General features: G+C 32.3%; 1 protein-coding gene and 1 long non-coding RNA gene across 2 annotated transcripts; one reads left to right on the top strand and one right to left on the bottom strand.

Moving 5' to 3' along the window:
* The first annotated feature begins 2,846 nt into the window (after positions 1-2,846).
* LOC141684738 (protein SHI RELATED SEQUENCE 1-like) lies at positions 2,847-4,766 on the top strand. Its single transcript, XM_074489841.1, has 2 exons — positions 2,847-3,813; positions 4,141-4,766. Exons 1-2 carry the CDS (start codon positions 3,138-3,140, stop codon positions 4,524-4,526), a joined length of 1,062 nt encoding a protein of 353 aa, XP_074345942.1. The 5' UTR covers positions 2,847-3,137; the 3' UTR covers positions 4,527-4,766.
* Positions 4,767-10,571: 5,805 nt separating this feature from the next.
* LOC141683028 (uncharacterized) lies at positions 10,572-13,399 on the bottom strand. Its single transcript, XR_012560068.1, has 5 exons — positions 13,268-13,399; positions 12,475-12,633; positions 11,606-11,662; positions 11,034-11,184; positions 10,572-10,919 (listed from the first exon to the last, which is right to left on the bottom strand). It is a non-coding gene; the product is annotated as an uncharacterized LOC141683028 (long non-coding RNA).
* Positions 13,400-18,889: the final 5,490 nt, after the last annotated feature.

Genomic DNA, 18,889 nt, shown 5'->3' with positions numbered 1-18,889 from the left:
CCGCGTTTTGGGAGTTGTCGACTCTGAACTCGACTCGAGATCGACTCGACACGTTAAACTTGACTCGATTAGCTATATACATAAAACAAAATTTATTTATATAAAAAATATAATGCAATACATGAATACATCAATATATAGTTCAATGAACAACTATTAATTATCTAATCTCTTGTCATTCACAAAATTAAATATATTAAATTATGAACATGAATTACATGGTGAAAAAATAAGTTTTAAATAATCATTTTTTATAAAAACAAATACTATAAAACTCGAACTCGACTCATTTTAACGAGTTCGATTTCGAGAAACAAAAATTATTTTTATGGTAATCGAGTTTGGCTCAGCTTGTTTAAAAAATAACTCGAACTCGATAAACAACAACTCGACTCGATTCGTTTACTATCTCTAATTGGAGGTTTTACCTAGGGCTGTCAAACAGATGATTCTGATTCAAATATGCCTATATTTGTATCCGCATCTGTAATCTTCAGATTCGAATATGGATAATATTCGCTTAATTTCAGATATGAATATTATCTGATTTTCTCGGACACCAATGCAGATATTTCGGATGGATAACAATTTTTTTGAATTTTTTAATGGCCCTACCATATTGAAGATAATTTTAGAACATTTTTTATGATTAAACTAAAATGATATATTTACATATGTACAAAGTATGTGTACAATCATGTAAAATTTATATAAATATATTATTTAATGGATATACACACACTATATACTAATAGAATAAATTTTTAAATTATATATAATTATATATATATAATTTAAATAACATATATGTATTTGATTTCAGATTCAAATATCCCGAATTCAGATACAGATAATATTCGTTTTATTCCAAATACGGATAATATCCGCTTTTTCTCGGATACGAATGCGAATTTTTCGGACGGATATCGGATTTTTCAATTTTTTTTGACATATCTCGTTTTACCACATGCTTTACTTCTTTTAAGTAAATTTATTTATTTTGTTTTTAATATTTAAATTTTATTTTATTTTCGAAATTAATAATATAATTGTTATATACAAGATGTTGTTTATTATATATAAATATCCTATTTACATGATTTGAAATTTAAATTTTTATAATTTAGTATATTTTGAAGTGTCGTTATCGGATATCGAACCTTGATCTTAGATAATATCTTGGAATTCTCATTTTTGCTCTTGTTATATATATATATATATATATATATATATATATATATATATATAATATAATGAGAATATTTGTTCTATTTACAATAATTTAGAAGATAATTTGAAGCTCCCTATTTTATAAATTCGAAAACGTGCTATATTTATAATATGTTAAAAAATTCCAAACTCTTTTTCTTAATAAGCTAGGATACCTTATTTATTTATAAATCTCAAACTATGCCCTTTATAACTTAGAATACGTATTTTACTTTAAATATGTTATAAGTTATTTTTAATTATCAATATTTTCAATCGTATTAGATGTATGATAAAATTTGTATATAAGATAATTCATATTTTAAAGAAGTGTTCCATGAGTTTCGAACCCTCCTCGACCTTTAATCATACTTTGAATTATCATTTTACCCATATTATATATATGATATAATTAGAATACCTATTCTATCTATATTATTTTTAAAAATAATTTCAAGCTCTCTATTTTATAAATTTGAATACATGCTTTGTTTATAATATCTTTAAAAAAAATCAAACCACTCTCCTTTGTAAATTAGGATACCTTATTTATTTATAAATCTCAAAATATCTCTTTTATAACTTAGGATACCTATTCTATTTTAAATATTTAAAATATATATTAATTATCAATATTTTAAATCATATTACATGTATGATAAAATTGTGTATGTAAGATAATTAATATTTTAAAATATATTTAAAGTTGTGCTTGATGAGTTTCGAACCCTCAGACTTTTTACGGTACTTTAAAATTATCCATCTTATTCGTATTATATAATAGCATACAATATGATACTTCTTCGAATTCTTTTAGGATCCATTATTTTTTTAGTCCTTTGTGTGATTGCTTGTTTTCTTATTTATTTTTCTCTTTTAACGATTTTAGCCCTCTATAAAATTATATGTGACATGAAATGCAATATTTACAATTTTGTACGCAATTTCGAGCAAGTTCGTCCATACCTTCGTATGCAATTTTGACAGTATTTTTGTAATAAAGTTAAAAAGTATGAGTATTTTTTATCGATTCGCTTTAATATTTTGGTTAAATTTTATACTGCTTTTGAATTTATATCCCGTTCTAGTTTAATTTTAAAATTTGCTTCGGTCTTTGATTCATGGGTCGCAATTTAATTTTAGTTATGATCTGAAGATACCTAATTGCAGATTGGACGAAACACTAGTAGTATACTTTGATGACTAGCTAATCAAGAACCGTGGGATTATGAAACAATGGCAACAAAGAAAATTCAGAATCCAAAAGAATTCCGAAATTCATGTACGTATGCGTCCTGTTAAGGCTGCTTTGATGATTGAAAATAAATAAACAAATGATATGAATAAAAATGTTTTATAGGAGAAACAACAGTCAGAACTCAGGAAGCAAAAAACTAAAGTAAAGCGTGTTTTCCGCAAGGACGAATAAGCAAAGGCTGGTGCAATGCCACGTGGACTGCGAAGTGACCTTGCGATTGACATGCAACGGCTAGGATTTGGTCTTTCCAGATGAGATTGCTATACAAACTGACAGACAACTGTAGAGAAGTAGTAAGTGGGAACAGTGATGAACCAGATTTTTTAAAAAGAAAATATTAGCCATACACTTGATTGTAATTTAAAGGCAGAGAAAAGAAGAGAGAGAAGCCTGCAGTTACTCCAGTATCCATGGCGGCGGGGACATTGCCTTTATTTATTGCATTAAACAAACTAAACACAGAATTGAAAGTTGAAAATTTCAGAAACCTAACCACAAACCCTTACCTCAATTATATCCACAAATCTCTCTCTCTCTCTCTCGCACTCAATATGAATATAGCATCTATTTATAATACTAATTCATAGAAGAAACTAATAAGTTCTGATACTCTCTCTTTATGCATATACATGGGGGTGCTGTCAAGATTAGGGTACAAAAACAGTAAAGGATGTCAGGGTTCTTTGCACTAGGAGGAGGAAAAGATCAACAACAAGATCAAGGAAATCAAGAAAACAACAGTTTATATTTGTTCAAAAACGAAGAGATTTACAACAAGGGTTTTGAGCTATGGCAACAATACTATCAACTACACCAGCAACAAAAGTTACAAGTTGAAGATCATGTGGATCTTTCTCTAGTTGGTGGCTCTGCTTCAAATAATTACTCATCAACTAGAAGAGCTACAACTGATCATAATAATGATCACACATTTCTATATAGATCATCATCCTCTTCAGGGTTTGGTCTTCACATGAGACAATCTAGTGTTCTTGCAAACAATAACAACAGTAATATGATAGGGGGTAGTAGTAGTACTAGTAATAGTAGTATTAATTGTCAAGATTGTGGAAATCAAGCTAAGAAAGATTGTGTACACATGAGGTGCAGGACTTGTTGTAAGAGTCGAGGGTTTCATTGCCAAACACATGTTAAGAGCACTTGGGTTCCTGCTGCCAAAAGACGCGAGAAGCAACAACAGTTACAACTCTCTTCTTCTTCTCTACAACACCAACAACATGAGCATCAACAGCCGAATCAGTTGAGTTTTATGAGAGGATCTGATCATTCTAAGAGGCCAAGAGAAAATCCAATCACTTGCTCTCGTTTGCCAACCCACAATTCAGGTAATTATAATTACTTCATAATTAAGATTTTTTTCTGCTAATTCACCAAATTAATTATTAACTCCCACATCCAATGTACCTATGATAAAATGTAAACCTAGATCTCTTGTTATCGAGACATGAGACAAATTTTTTAGACTACACATAATATTTCTCGGTATAAATTCTACTTGCAGCTTGCGAAATTTAGTCGATTTTATGATGTTAATCTATTAACTTTTCACAGTGAATTATTTTAACCAATTAAAATAATTTGCTTTAATGTATATATGACTTTTAATTTAGATTTATAATATAGTTGTATTAAATTGGTGCGAGTTTGGATAGGGCTAGAAGTAGCAGGACAATTTCCAGCAGAAGTGAGCACATCAGCCATGTTTCGATGCGTTAATGTGAGGGCAATGGATGATGCAGCAGAACAATATGCTTATCAAGCGGCTGTAAACATTGGAGGACATGTCTTCAAGGGACTTCTTTATGATCAAGGCCCTGAAAACCGTTATTTGGGTGCTGCAGGCGGTGACAACGGTAACTCCACCGGTGGTGATGGAGCACAACAGCCCCTCGATCTCATAACAGCTGCTCCAGTCACCACCATTACTACCACCACTAATCCACCAGGAGTGACGTGGCTTGACTCTTCCCCCACATATCCAACTCCACTCAATGCTTTCATGGCGGGTACTCAATTCTTTCCACCCCCAAGGCCTTAAAGATATTGCACAAATTAATGCTACTGTAACTCTGAAAAACCTTTATCTTTTTCTCCTTATATTTCAAAACCTTGATTTAACATTCTTGTTATAATTGCTAATGAATGATGTTGTTTTGTTGGAAGTGACCTATTGGGTGATTCAGATGTATTGGGATGGAGTTGACTAATTTGTACAATTTCCGAACAAGATTCTGTAATTTTGTTATAAATTTAATATCATAATTAGTATTATATTTTACTTAGGTTGTTTAACATTTGATGTTTTACTGTGGTTTTCGAAGAATGTGTTTTATGCTACATATGGTAATGTGCTTATATTGTGTGAGCAGCTAGAGTAGCTTCTCCTTTCTGATTTCTTCATTCAACAATCTCTCTGGTTTCTGATTTGATATGATTTGATTTTCAGTCTACTTTTTGTTTGGTTTTTGTCCTAGAGGTTGCTTTTTCCAGTTTACCCGTTTCCCTGCCGGACATTTATGTTAATTATTACTAAGATCGCTTAGGTTTCGGGTGTGTGGTTTAGCCAAACAATGACATTGCTCTTCCCTTTTTTTTCTTTAACCCTCATAAATTTGTTTCTGGCGCTCCTAAAATTCTAATTTTAGGGAAAAAGCTAAACCTTTTGTCTACCACTAGTCCATTATACTTGAGTTTCTGAGTATTAGACTCTTAGTTATATCTAGAAAAAAAGGTAATTTTGTTAAAAAAATAATTTTTCCGGTAATAAAATAAGAACAGTATATCGTTAATTCCTGTAAATGTAAATAAAAGAAGGGAATTCGTTTGTTTCATCCGTGCTTAGAAGCTAGTACATATGTATGCGGTTGTATGTATGAATTTTATGAACTTTTCAAAATACAGCTAGCTAGCTAGGTTTTGCAATATGTTTTGAAGGTAATGCATGTTGTCGTAGTAGTTGCATGAAGCGTGACCTAGTTGGCGTAGCAGTAGGGGTTGTAATGAAAATGTTGATCTACAATTAGTTTTATCATGTGATGATCGGATCCTACTGGGGACGTATATTTGTAGGGGAAGAAACGATGAACTCCTTTATTTGTCTACAGGGGTTTCTCAAGGTGAGAGATGGCAAAATAATTTACTCTTATTAGTTACTCCCTCAGTCCAAGCCATTTATATACAAATGATTTAGGCACCGAGGAGAACAAACATAATAAAATGATATTATTTTTGATAAGATAGTAAGATGAGAGATAAACAAAAAATGTAATTTAGTGAGAAAAAGTATTAAGTTGGGTAAAATGATGGGACCATTCAATATTTTTTTTGACGAACAAGGAAAATTTTATTAAGACAAATTCAGCCAACAAAATATTCATCAACTCGACAATCCCTCCCATCGATAACTCGATCTGGATGAGAACATGACTCCCTAGCTAAGTACTAAGCAACCATGTTTGTAGACCGTCTAATAAAGAATAACAACAAATCGTTTAAACCCATCATAATACCCTTACACTCATCAATAACTGAACCAAACAGCCACACCATAGCGATTTTGCTTCGCAAGGCTTACACAACTGTCAGCGAATCAGTCTCAATAATCACTTGCCTCCACGCATTGGATTTAATCCAACTTAACGCTTCTTTCATGGCCATCCTCTCTGCCAAACTCTGAAGAACCAGTAGCTCCTTTTAACATTGACTTAGCCTGAATCAACTCGCCATTGGAATCTCTCGCAATCATGCCCATACCAAATGTTGCCTGCTCTCTGAAGATTGCTGCATCGACTGTTACCTTGATGTTATCCGATTGTGGTTTAACCCAAGATTCTGCTCCGTCCCCCACAAATTTGGAGTGAACTAGAGCCTGAGACGACCTTCTTTGGGACTTCTGCCATTGTTCAAGGTACCGTTTTCCCGATTTTAAAACAATATTCATTGAAGGATGCATTTGGTTCTAGTGCTTGTCATTACGAATCTTCCATAATGCCGAACACACCATAATCACCAAAGGTCGTTTAAATGCTTGAATACTGCTAAACATGTTTTCCAAGCAAACCTCAAACCTATTTTTTTTCCTTTGCTGCACAATGGACAACAGAGAACCACATGAACATGTTTTTGAAAAAGCATAGTCATTGTTGGAAGGCAGTACGAAAGAGCTCTCCATGTGAGGTTTAGAGCCTTTGGGGGAGCATTAATCCTCCACAATTTGCATCATAAACTAATGCTATCATGGCTTCTCCATATCTCTTTTTGCTCTTGCAGCAACTTATAGGCGCTTTTGACTGAATAGATACCTGAACTTTCCTTACTCCAATAGATATTGTCCTCTTCCTGAGCATGTCTCAGAGGTGTGCGAAGAATCCATTGATGGTCCCTCTCGTTAAAAAGGTCTCTTATAACTCCCTCATCCCAACTTCTATCATTAATATTCATTAATGAAGCAATAATGTTACCTTCTAAAGCTGGAGAATCGGAGGTAATATACGGGTTAAAATCGTCTTGAACCCATGGTTGGTTTAAAATGCTAAGATTGTTATTAGTTCCCACCATCTACCGGACCCCTAATTTCAGCAAATCCTTTGTGATTGCTCAGACACTTCCAACTCATCCAATGAATTGTCAAGTGATCACTAGCATTCGATCCCCACCAATATTTACTGAGGGTTCGTTCAATATCCTTAGTAATTTCAAGTCGAAGTAGAAAAACTGACATAACGTAACTCGGCAAAGTTTGAGCTACAGATTTGATGAGAATTTCTTTCCCCGACTTGCCAATATATCTCTCATCCCAGTTTCGAACTCGATTCTGAACTTTATTTTTCAAGTACCCCAACATAGCAGATTTGTTACGACCTAAGAAATTCGGCAGACCCAAATACTTACACCTATTATCTGCTTCATGCATCTGCTAAAAATCACATATCTCCACCTTGTTGGCCATTACCTTTGTGATTATCTTCACTAAAACATTACATAGCGATATAGGTCGAAGATCAGCTATTTCAGTAGGGCTTTTCCTTTTCGGGTTGAGTACTATATTAGTATTATATTCAGCTCCATTGGAAGATCACCATCTCTGAAAAACATCTGAACCGGCGTAATTACATCTCTACCAACAATTGACCAATACTTTTGAAAAAAAGGTTGGGGCCATCCCATCTGGACCGGACGCCTTATCAGGGTGCATCTGAAATAAAGCTTCTTTAACTTCTGCATCTGTAATCTCTTTCAGCAGCTCTGAATTTCATCTGCAGTAATGGAATTATTTACACAAGTTATAACCTCTGTCCATTCCACTTGTTCAGACCCAAAAAGCTTTGTATAATATTCAATAATTAACCCCTCAAGACCCTCGTTCCATTCCTTCCATTCATATGCATTATTCCTCAAATTTGTAATTTAATTTGTTCTCCTCCTCGAGCTTGCTGCAACATGAAAGTATTTGGTATTTTTATCACCTGACGATAACCACAACTGCTTTGAGCGTTGTCTCCAGAAAATTTCCCTTTGATCAAGAAGTAGATGTAGTCGATTTTTAGTTGCTTCGTACTCTGCAATCGATTGATCATCCACTTTATTACGAAGTCCACGCAACTCAACTTTACACACTTTAATGTTGCTCCCAAAATTCCCAGTATTTTCTCGACCCCGGATTTCTAATTTTTCGCTGCAGCTTTTCACCTTATTTTGGATACCATGAAAACTGTTCTCCTGCCAACTTGCTTCCACCAGATGCTTGCACATAGGTTCCAACAGCCACGCGTTCTCTGAACGGAAGTTTTTAAGACCCTTACTTCCTTCACACTTCTTTGAAATCAAACAAATTAGACTTTGATAAGAATTTGAGCCCACCAGATTATAAAGTTTCACCATTGGGAACATATTTAACCAACTTTGAGAAGTTAACATCCTGTCTAATCGAACCTCCATCCCATCCGGCTTACCTCTTCGCCTCTCCCACGTGAACTGATGCCTCTATCCGGCTCACCATACATACCTGTCAATCTCCAATGACCCATCCCTGCTACTGTATGTTAGATAATGAGTTACACACAGAGGGGGTGAATGTGTTTTTGTCTTTTTATGTTTTTCTTGAAGTTTTTATGGTTGTGAACAAAGTAAATTAAATGTTGCAGTGATATGTGTTAATACTGAAATTAAACAAGCAATAACAGTGAACACAAATCTTTCAAAACTCAATTAATTTTATATTAAAATTAAGAATGTTTTGCTACAAAATTTCTAGGATTTTTGTTGCTAACGTGCTTAGCTTCTTCCTTGAGAGAATACAAGATTTTTCTGATCTAAATTGTTACTTCTAACAAAGGACCAGTGTTAATTTTATATGATAGTTAACTACTGGTTTACACAGTGTGTAATAAGAGATTTTATTCACTTTAGTAAACTGTCACTAATCATTCCATTTTAGGAAAAACATATCTTCCATTTCTGGCTTAGCATATCTTTGCATACTGTGTTAACTTTGATCTTCCTTTGTCAGTTAATCTTTACCCTTGATCTTGCACTCTTCAAGCTACTCTTTGTAGACTTGTCAATCCAGCTGAGTGGATTGTTTGTTGATTGTTAATGTTGGATATTCAACTAATCTGTATTTTGTACTTTGAGTTTTACCTCGAGATCTCCAGTTTGATATATAGAGAACTTGACATCTCGATAAGTATATTGGCTTATCGAGATCTCTCATTACTCTATAGTTGCTTTGACTTGTAGAGGTCTCTGAGTTCTCTATAAGAGAATTTAGCTTGTCGAGATCTCTTCATTTCATGTCTTCACTTTATCTTATAAATATCTCTGAGTTCTCTAGTGACTAATTGACTTGTCGATAACTCAAAGTTCTCTAATGGTATTTGACTTGTCGATATCTCAGAGTTCTCTAGTGGAATTTGACTTGTCGATAACTAAGAGTTCTCTAGTGATATTTGACTTGTTGATAATTCAGAGTTCTCTAGTGATATTTGACTTGTCGATAATTTTGAGTTCTCTAGTGAAGAAATGACTTGTCGATATATTTAAGTTCACTAGTAGCTTTCCGGACATCTCTATAAGTCATTCTAGAATTCTCAAATGAATTCTCTATAACACTAAATCTGTGACTTGTAGAGATCTTGACTTTGAACATTTTTCTTAAAACAGATTTATTCAACTCCAAGTTTCTTCATAATTCTTATGAGGCTTGATCTTCTTCTAGATAGAATTCTTAGACTTGATACTATCTACAGAAAAAGACTCCAGTCTACTTTTGACAATTTTACAGACTTTAATATTACAATACAAAATACAAACTAAGATTACAATACAAATTACTTAGGGCTGTCATTTGACTTAGTCTTGTTATTATACAGGCATGTCCACTACAAGAAATATTGAATCAGACAATGGTTTTACACCGTTGCCTAAAAGATGAATTTTTCGTTGTCTATCCGGGGGCGGTGTGTTTGGCAATCATACAATGGTTATGCACCATTGTGACAAATACATCACACAACGGAATATAAAGCCTTTGTCTCTTTTTATTCACACAACGCATATGACCCTTTATAATATTCTACAAACAACAGTTTTTTAGCCGTTGTAACAATTTGCAGGCACAATAGTTAAAATAGTGTTATGAGAATTGACCCCTACAACAGTTAATGTATTTATTTCAAACAACGGTACCCATCTGTTGTCTGTCTTCATCTAAGACAATAGCAAGTGCATATAAAACTATAGTTTGAAGGTTGGTATATACAACGGTTTTGTTAAAATGGACTGTTGTAAAATATTGTATTACTCAAGCATTCGTTAGATACCAAGATCTGATATCTTTAACACAACGGTTTCTCTGAAAGGAAGCGTTGTCCTTATTTCCTAAAGTCAACAGTTTCTAAAGTATGACACATTGTCTAAAATTACTTAACACAACGGATTATACAATGGAATTAACAGATTACGCTTATTTGAGTTTCTAACAAACAATATTTATGAAACTCAAATTGTTGTGCACTAGTTTGTCAAATTATATAATTTTAACAAATATTATTTTTATTCTATATAAACCAGTTTCAAATACAAATTGCACCCAACCATTTAAATTTGTACAATACAATAATACAAATTGCAAAGTTAAATACCAAATAACAACTTCACCGACAATTAGATAGTACCGATTATAGAGTGCTCTGGTTTGTGGTCATATTCATAATCAAGATGAACAAATACATGCTCCTCTTTAGATAGTTCTTCAATCTTGATCTGCAATGACTCTCTGATCGCATGTGCTTCTTTCAATGGCAAATCTTCTGGTAGTTCGATATTCACCTCCATAAAATAAAGAACAGCGAAAGTGTAGGCACGAATGGTGTCTGCACATTTTATTTGCGGATCATACCTTCCGGTGGACCTGATTGTCCAACCAGAGAAACTGCATATGATATATAGTCAAATGTTAGAACAAATCTTTATCGGGGAACCAAAACCAAAGAACCAACGACACCTTTGTATTGTCATATTAGAAATGAAGATAGGTCTCATTTACCTGCATTTTCAAGTACAGTTTTACCCCAATTTGAGATGTTGTAGAATGCTAGAGCTACGGCACCAACTGGGTTAATCCACCAGTAGAATTTATAACCAAGAACAACAATTATTAGACCAACCACATTTGTCACCACATCAAAGTAATGGTCCTGTAGATGAAAATTTTGAACTTTTAAACTAAACCATAAATAATTACAGGATGTTAACATAATAATTAAACGTGTTTCAGAAAAAAAAAATAAGAGAACTCTAATTTAGTAGATATCTCAAATTTAAACCCTCTTTCCCTTAATATAGCTCCCTAGGATTAGGGTTAACTTGTAAAGAAAATAAAAAAACCAAATAAAATTAAATAGAATGGTGATGATTATAGAGTTGTGATGCTCAGCGAAAAAATGGAATCAAAATAAAATTATATATATATGCCAAAAACTAACAACCCAATAACAACGGTTCTTTTTTTGTTGGGTTTCTGCACAATTACAAGGATAAAATTAGCTTTATGAACAAAAATTAGACAAGTTCCCCATAATAATGTAACATTGAAAATTATTGATCCTGCTACCATACCAAATCCAGTTAAGACATTTTCTTGAGCTCCTTTGTTGCTGCTAAACAGCCCAATTACTGCAAATAAGCCACAAAGTTGAAACAGAGCAGAGTAACATTAGAGCGGCTTTTGCTGAAAAGACAACAAGTTTTACCTTAACAAACATTGTGGATTCTAAAATATATTTGATGGTGAAAAATTAAAAATCAATAGCCTTTCCTCCTACCAAGCATGACAGGAGGAAAATAAAGAAAAATATGTCAACATGAGAATCTGTGATCAAATGTAGGTGACTAGTGTTGGCTCTTATGACAGTTATTTTGATCCTAAAAGCTAGAATTTAGCTGGGTAATTCTCTTATCTTCAAATATCAATGGGGGATCACCAACTGTCTTTTTTATTAGGCTTATCTCTTTGCCCAAAAACTGGCTTCTAGACTTGGGATTTTGGCATACCAGAGCAGCCTTACATGTGGGATTCTCAAATAAAACAATTTCAAATTTATGAACGGAATAAGAGAATATATGAGAAAAAAATAACTCCAAGGATATATTTCATATACTCCTTCAAGTTTACTACATGAGCTGTGCATAGACATCTTGTCAAGGCCAAATGTTGTGTTGGTGAGGAGAATGAAATGGGACCAAATGAAATAACACATTACAATGCATTATAATATTATATGAACAGATACACCAAATATAAATTGTGAATGAAAAATTATACTTGCTTTGGTTGACCGTTAAACAAATAGATGTGACAATAATATGACCATTTCCATTTGAAACAATTGCTTCCATTTCTTGAAAAATTGAAGAGACAACATGTTAAACAAGTGTTAGTACCTTATCAATTTAATTAACCATTTAAACAAAAAAATGTGGCATACCAGAAATAGCATGTGCCTTCTCAATAGTCTTGGGATGACCTAGAGGGCAACCTTCTCGGTGATATTAAAGATGTGGTCAAGACACGTTGGCCTGTTAGGATGACGTGCAATATTCACACGCTGTATGGGAGTCAAATGTGTGTAGAGATCTTTCAGAGCCTGCAATTTATTTTAAAGTGAGCAAAGTTGACAGAGACATGTATGTTTAAACAAAGTGATCATCTGAAGTTGGGCAATAAAAAATTCTTAGTTATATATTATGAGCAGCACAGTTCTTGACAGCAATTCACAAATTATCACTCAAGAGTTAAACTTAAATCACATCGATGAACTCAAATGCAACAAGCGCAATAACTTATAAGTGTTTTAGTAATAGAACAAATGCAGATTTCATAACTGGTGTTCCTACCACAGGCTAGTTATATGAAAAAATTAACATATGTACAAGCAATTGACAAACCATTGCAATTTATTTCGATATATCCAAGGAAACAAGGAGCTTTTTGGTTTTTACTGCAGTTTGGATAGCGAAATCTCAATAAATTGGTTTATGCGTTACACATCAATTCAAGATAAGAATTATAGCTATTATTTTGACTGCTACAAGTGCACAACATAACCATAAATGAGCAAACATGATTCATGTGGAACAATGAACTGAAAAAAAACGATAAATATGATACCACATATTTGTACTTACGATACAACATATAAGATCTCTTCCCAACTTAATATTTACTTCAGCAATATCATAAATATGTATAAAGGGTGTTTAATTATAGATTAATAATACCTGCTGATACTTGTTTTCTAGAGAGATAATTTGATATCTGTTTCAAATACTTGGCCCCAAAAGCATCACAAGCTTCTTTGGCACAAAAATCCCCCAAAACAACACAATGATTTAACAAACAGATCTGAAACCCAAAATTGAAAAAAGTGAAAACACCAAAAATCATGAAACCTAATTGAATTCAGGCAATCGGGATCATTCAGATCGGAAATGGAAGCACAGACAGTGGACGATTCTGAAAATTCCATTTCGTATGTGTAAATTGGTCATTCGGAGTGTAATTAATGTTTGAAATAGAGGTGGATTGAGAGGCAGAGAGAGAGGGAGAGAGAGAGAGAGAAAGAGAGAGAGAGAGAGAGAGAGATTTAGATTTGGGTATTTGGGTGTTTTATGTTTACAGAGAAGGAGGTTAAAGGGGGCATGTGAATTTTGCAAAAAGAGGGGGGAAGGGGAAGCTAGTAATGAAAATAAAAGCAGGAGGAAACGAAAACTTAAAGAGGGAAACCAAATATAAAGAGAAAATTGAATAAAAATTCTTAAATACTTGTAAAATTTTTACAAATAGATTTAGAAATTCATTCTTATAAAATAATATAAAATAAATTTATTTTTTTTATATTTTTAATATGACAAAAACTAATATATTTTTATATTTGTACGATTGTACTTCTAAACTAATCGTGAATGGATATAATGTTTGCGGTTATACTTTTAACAGTTTTATATTTTTTTTATAATTTTTTCATATGACTAAAATCTATATACTTTAACATCTGTACGGTTTGATCGTCTAAAAAATAATTTTGTTATTCGGGAAAGAATCTCGTTGAGGGTAATAATAATTTTACCGAAATTTTCTTATAAAGTCATGCAAGATAAGTTTAATTTTTTTATAATTTTTTCATATGACTAATATTTATATATTTTAATATCCGTATGGTTGGATCGTTTAAAAAATCATTTCAAACCTTATATTTTAGAAAATCATTCTTCCAAATTTCAAAAGTAATGACGGGATCTACCTACGTATATGATTACGATACAACATATTATAATAAAAAAATATAAGTTATTTATTTTGTATAACCTTAGTGATATTTAAACATGTGTTTTATAATGTGAGTTTTTATATGCCAATCACTAATCTTGTAGAACATTTTTAAAGCGTACGGTATCGATTCAAGTCTCATTGAAGTCTTTGGGATTTTCAAGAAATTTAATGTCAATAGACAATGGTTTGAACGAAAAAGACTTGTTTATAAAGGTTCTTACAATGGATTTTTGCCCAAACTGTTGTCTTATATTTTGTCAAAAACGTTAATGTCATGACACATTGGTTTTCTGAAAAAAGGCTTATTTGTACACTTTTGTACAATGGTTTAATTTTAAAATGGTTGTCTTATATTTTAGAAAATCATTCTTCCAAATTTTAAACCCCTATATCGAATTAATTAAGAAAAAAATGAAATATTCAAATGAATCGACATTAAATGGCTCGTTTCACTTTTCTTTACTCATACAGTGTCTCTATGTAATATTGTAAACTTAACAAGTCCCGAATCTTTCATTAGTATAGTTATCGACTATATTTCAAAAGTAATGACGGGATCTACGTACGTATATGATTACGATACAACATATTATAACGAAAAAATATAAGTTATTTATTTTGTATAACCTTAGTGATATTTAAACATGTGTTTGATAATGTGAGTTTTAACATCCCAATCACTTCTCTTGTAGCACATTTTGAAAGTGTACGGTATCGATTCAAGTCCCATTCAAGTCTTTGGGATTGTCAAGAAATTTGATGTCAATAGACAATGGTTTAAACGAAAAAGACTTGTTTGTACAGGTTCTTACAATGGATTTTCGCCCAAACCGTTGTCTTATATTTTGTCAAAAAGGTTGATGTCATGACACAATGGTTTCCTAAAAAAGGCTTGTTTGTACACTTTCGTACAATGGTTTAATTTTAAAACTGGTGTCTTATATTTTAGAAAATCATTCTTCCAAATTTTAAACCCCTATATCGAATTAATTAAGAAAAAATGAAATATTCAAATAGATCGACATTAAATGGCTCGTTTCACTTTTCTTTACTCATACGGTGTCTCTATGTAATATTGTAAACTTAACAAGTCCCGAATCATTCATATGTATAGTTATCGACTATATTTCGAAAGTAATGACGGGATCTACGTACCTATATGATTACGATACAACATATTATAACGAAAAAATATAAGTTATTTATTTCGTATAACCTTAGTGATATTTGAACATGTGTTTGATAATGTGAGTTTTTACATGCCAATTACTTCTCTTGTAGCACATTTTGAAAGCGTACGGTATCGATTCAAGTCCCATTCAAGTCTTTGGGATTGTCAAGAAATTTGATGTCAATAGACAATGGTTTGAACGAAAAAGACTTGTTTGTACAGGTTCTTACAATGGATTTTCGCCCAAATCGTTGTCTTATATTTTGTCAAAAAGGTTGATGTCATGACACAATGGTTTCCTAAAAAAGGCTTATTTGTACACTTTCGTACAATGGTTTAATTTTAAAATTGGTGTCTTATATTTTAGAAAATCATTTTTCCAAATTTTAAACCCCTATATCGAATTAAATTAAGAAAAAATGAAATATTCAAATGGATCGACATTAAATGGCTCGTTTCACTTTTTTTTACTCATACGGTGTCTCTATGTAATATTGTAAACTTAACAAGTCCCGAATCATTCATATGTATAGTTATCGACTATATTTCGAAAGTAATGATGGGATCTACATACCTATATGATTACGATACAACATATTATAACGAAAATCGTATAACCTTAGTGATATTTAAACATGTGTTTGATAATGTGAGTTTTTACATGCCAATCACTTCTCTTGTAGCACATTTTGAAAGCGTACGGTATCGATTCAAGTCCCATTCAAGTCTTTGGGATTGTCAAGAAATTTGATGTCAATAGACAAGGGTTTGAACGTAAAAGACTTGTTTGTATAGGTTCTTACAATGGATTTTTGCCCAAACCGTTGTCTTATATTTTGTCAAAAAGGTTGATGTCATGACACAATGGTTTCCTAAAAAAGGCTTGTTTGTACACTTTCGTACAATGGTTTAATTTGAAAACTGTTGTCTTATATTTTAGAAAATCATTCTTCCAAATTTTAAACCCCTATATCGAATTAAATTAAGAAAAACTGAAATATTTAACTGGATCGACATTAAATGGCTCGTTTCACTTTTCTTTACTCATATGGTGTCTTTATGTAATATTGTAAACTTAACAAGTCCCGAATCTTTCATATGTATAGTTATCGATTATATTTCGAAAGTAACGACGGGATCTACGTACGTATATGATTACAATACAACATATTATAACGAAAAAATATAAGTTATTTATTTCGTATAATCTTAGTGATATTTAAACATGTGTTTGATAATATGAGTTTTTACATGCCAATCACTTCTCTTGTAACACATTTTGAAAGCGTACAGTAACGATTCAAGTCTCATTCAAGTCTTTGGGATTGTCAAGAAATTTGATGTCAATAGACAATGGCTTTAACGAAAAAGACTTGTTTGTACAGGTTCTTATAATGGATTTTCGCCCAACCCGTTGTCTTATATTTTGTTAAAAAGGTTGATGTCATGACACAATGGTTTCCTAAAAAAACGCTTGTTTGTACACTTTCGTACAATGGTTTAATTTTAAAACTATTGTCTTATATTTTAGAAAATCATTCTTCCAAACCTAAATCACCTTCAAAAAAATTTCAAATTTTTTTTAAAATTCAGGCGGGAATCTAAATAAAATAGAGGGGAAAACAAAAATTTTAATTTTTTATAAATCAACGGCTCAGAATAGTCTATTCATAATCCAACGATAAAGAAAATGTGACTTTTTTTTAATTTTATATAAATAAAATTTACAGTAAAAATAATTCAAACCCTCTGAAATTAGACAACGATTTTTCATGAAAGTTGTTGTAACATATTTTTTAATGCAGGTGATTCAGACAACAAGTAAGACACCATTGTCTGAAACTCTTTTACTCAACAGAGGTGATAAACTATTGTCTGTTATGCTTTGTTTCTAACATTGGTTTTTCCACACCATTGTCTCAAATAAATAGCACATTGGTACCGGAAAACCATTGTCTAAGTTGCACAACAGTCCTTAAAACCCATTGTGTAAAACAATAGAAAGCACACCGGTTTATTGTGACCTAAACAACACTTGTACCAATAGAAGTCACACAATGAGAATGAATACAACCATTGTCTCATTGGAGCACAGGGGCACCATTTAGACAACATTTTCGAATAAGTTGAATCACCATTGTGTGAAACAGAATGATATAAGGCTTTTTGGTAAACTACCAATTAACCGTTGTCTAATTTTTTGGGACAACAGTTTTTTTGGCCACCATTGTGTAACAAGTGTTGTTTGATTCAGTTTCTGGTGTAGTGGTCTTGCACAACAATCTCCCCCAATTTGTGAGAGGATTGCTTAACACAAATTCATGCATGTTAACAAGACTAACCCCAAGTTATAATGGAAAATAAGATTGATACATACAAATTGACACAATTACAACATTTATTCATTAGAAGATTTCTTGAGTCTAAACAATTACAACAATTAGTTAAAGACAGTTTTTGCTTCTGCTTCTTCTCTAATGAGATCCTTTAAGTAAACAAGAATTTCTAGTTCTTTTATGATTGGTGTCTCACTTAAAGCTCCACAAGTTTGAGTTTGTCTGTCTTTGGATAACCATTTAGCAAATCAATCCTAAATCTTGTGAATTTTCCAGCTTTGATGTTTAAAAAATTTCCATCTTTAGAAATTCTGCTAATTCCTTTGGCCTTGAGTTCTTCTGATCTTTTCATGTATATTTCAATCTCCTCATTGTATTTTCTTATCCTCTCCTCAGATTCAGCTTTATTCCTTGCTTTTCTTTCCGCTCTTTCAATCAACCATTCAGCTAGAACAGATCTCCATGCCCTTGTAGCATAATCTTTCTCCTTAAGTAAGATTATCACACTTTTGATTTATGTGGGAGAGAGTGTTAGGGCGGAAACATGTGTTAAAAATACACGCAAGTATACGCGTTCGCAAGTAATATAGATACTTTCTAGTTCTTTCCCACAGAGACTCAGACTAATTATGTTCAATTAACACTTACTCACCAATGTATAATTACTTCTCAATGTCAAGACAATAACACTTAAATTTGATTAACTAATTATTAACTAGAATTAACTACGAGAATTAAGCACTTAATTGACACTTGAATTAACAATATTAAACACACATGAGATCACAACTTCATTACTACTTCCTTCAATAATTATTGTTATTACCCTTAGCATGTAACGGTGATGATATTAATCGAACAACACGAAACTGATAAAAGCCAACTTTCATTGTACTAATACCATTCTACCAAGCATCCACAATTAAGACAGAAGTTGAATATGCATCAATTATGTTGAGACCCTATATGTCTACAGAATTTGACAACATAACGATTTAAGCACAAGTTATTCCTTATAATTACACAGGGCAAGTAAAACGGTTAGAGTTACCTACTAATCATGC

Source organism: Apium graveolens, chromosome 9, assembly GCF_009905375.1.
Source record: "Apium graveolens cultivar Ventura chromosome 9, ASM990537v1, whole genome shotgun sequence".
Lineage (NCBI taxonomy): Eukaryota > Viridiplantae > Streptophyta > Magnoliopsida > Apiales > Apiaceae > Apium > Apium graveolens.
This window is presented reverse-complemented; position numbering and strand designations above follow the sequence as displayed.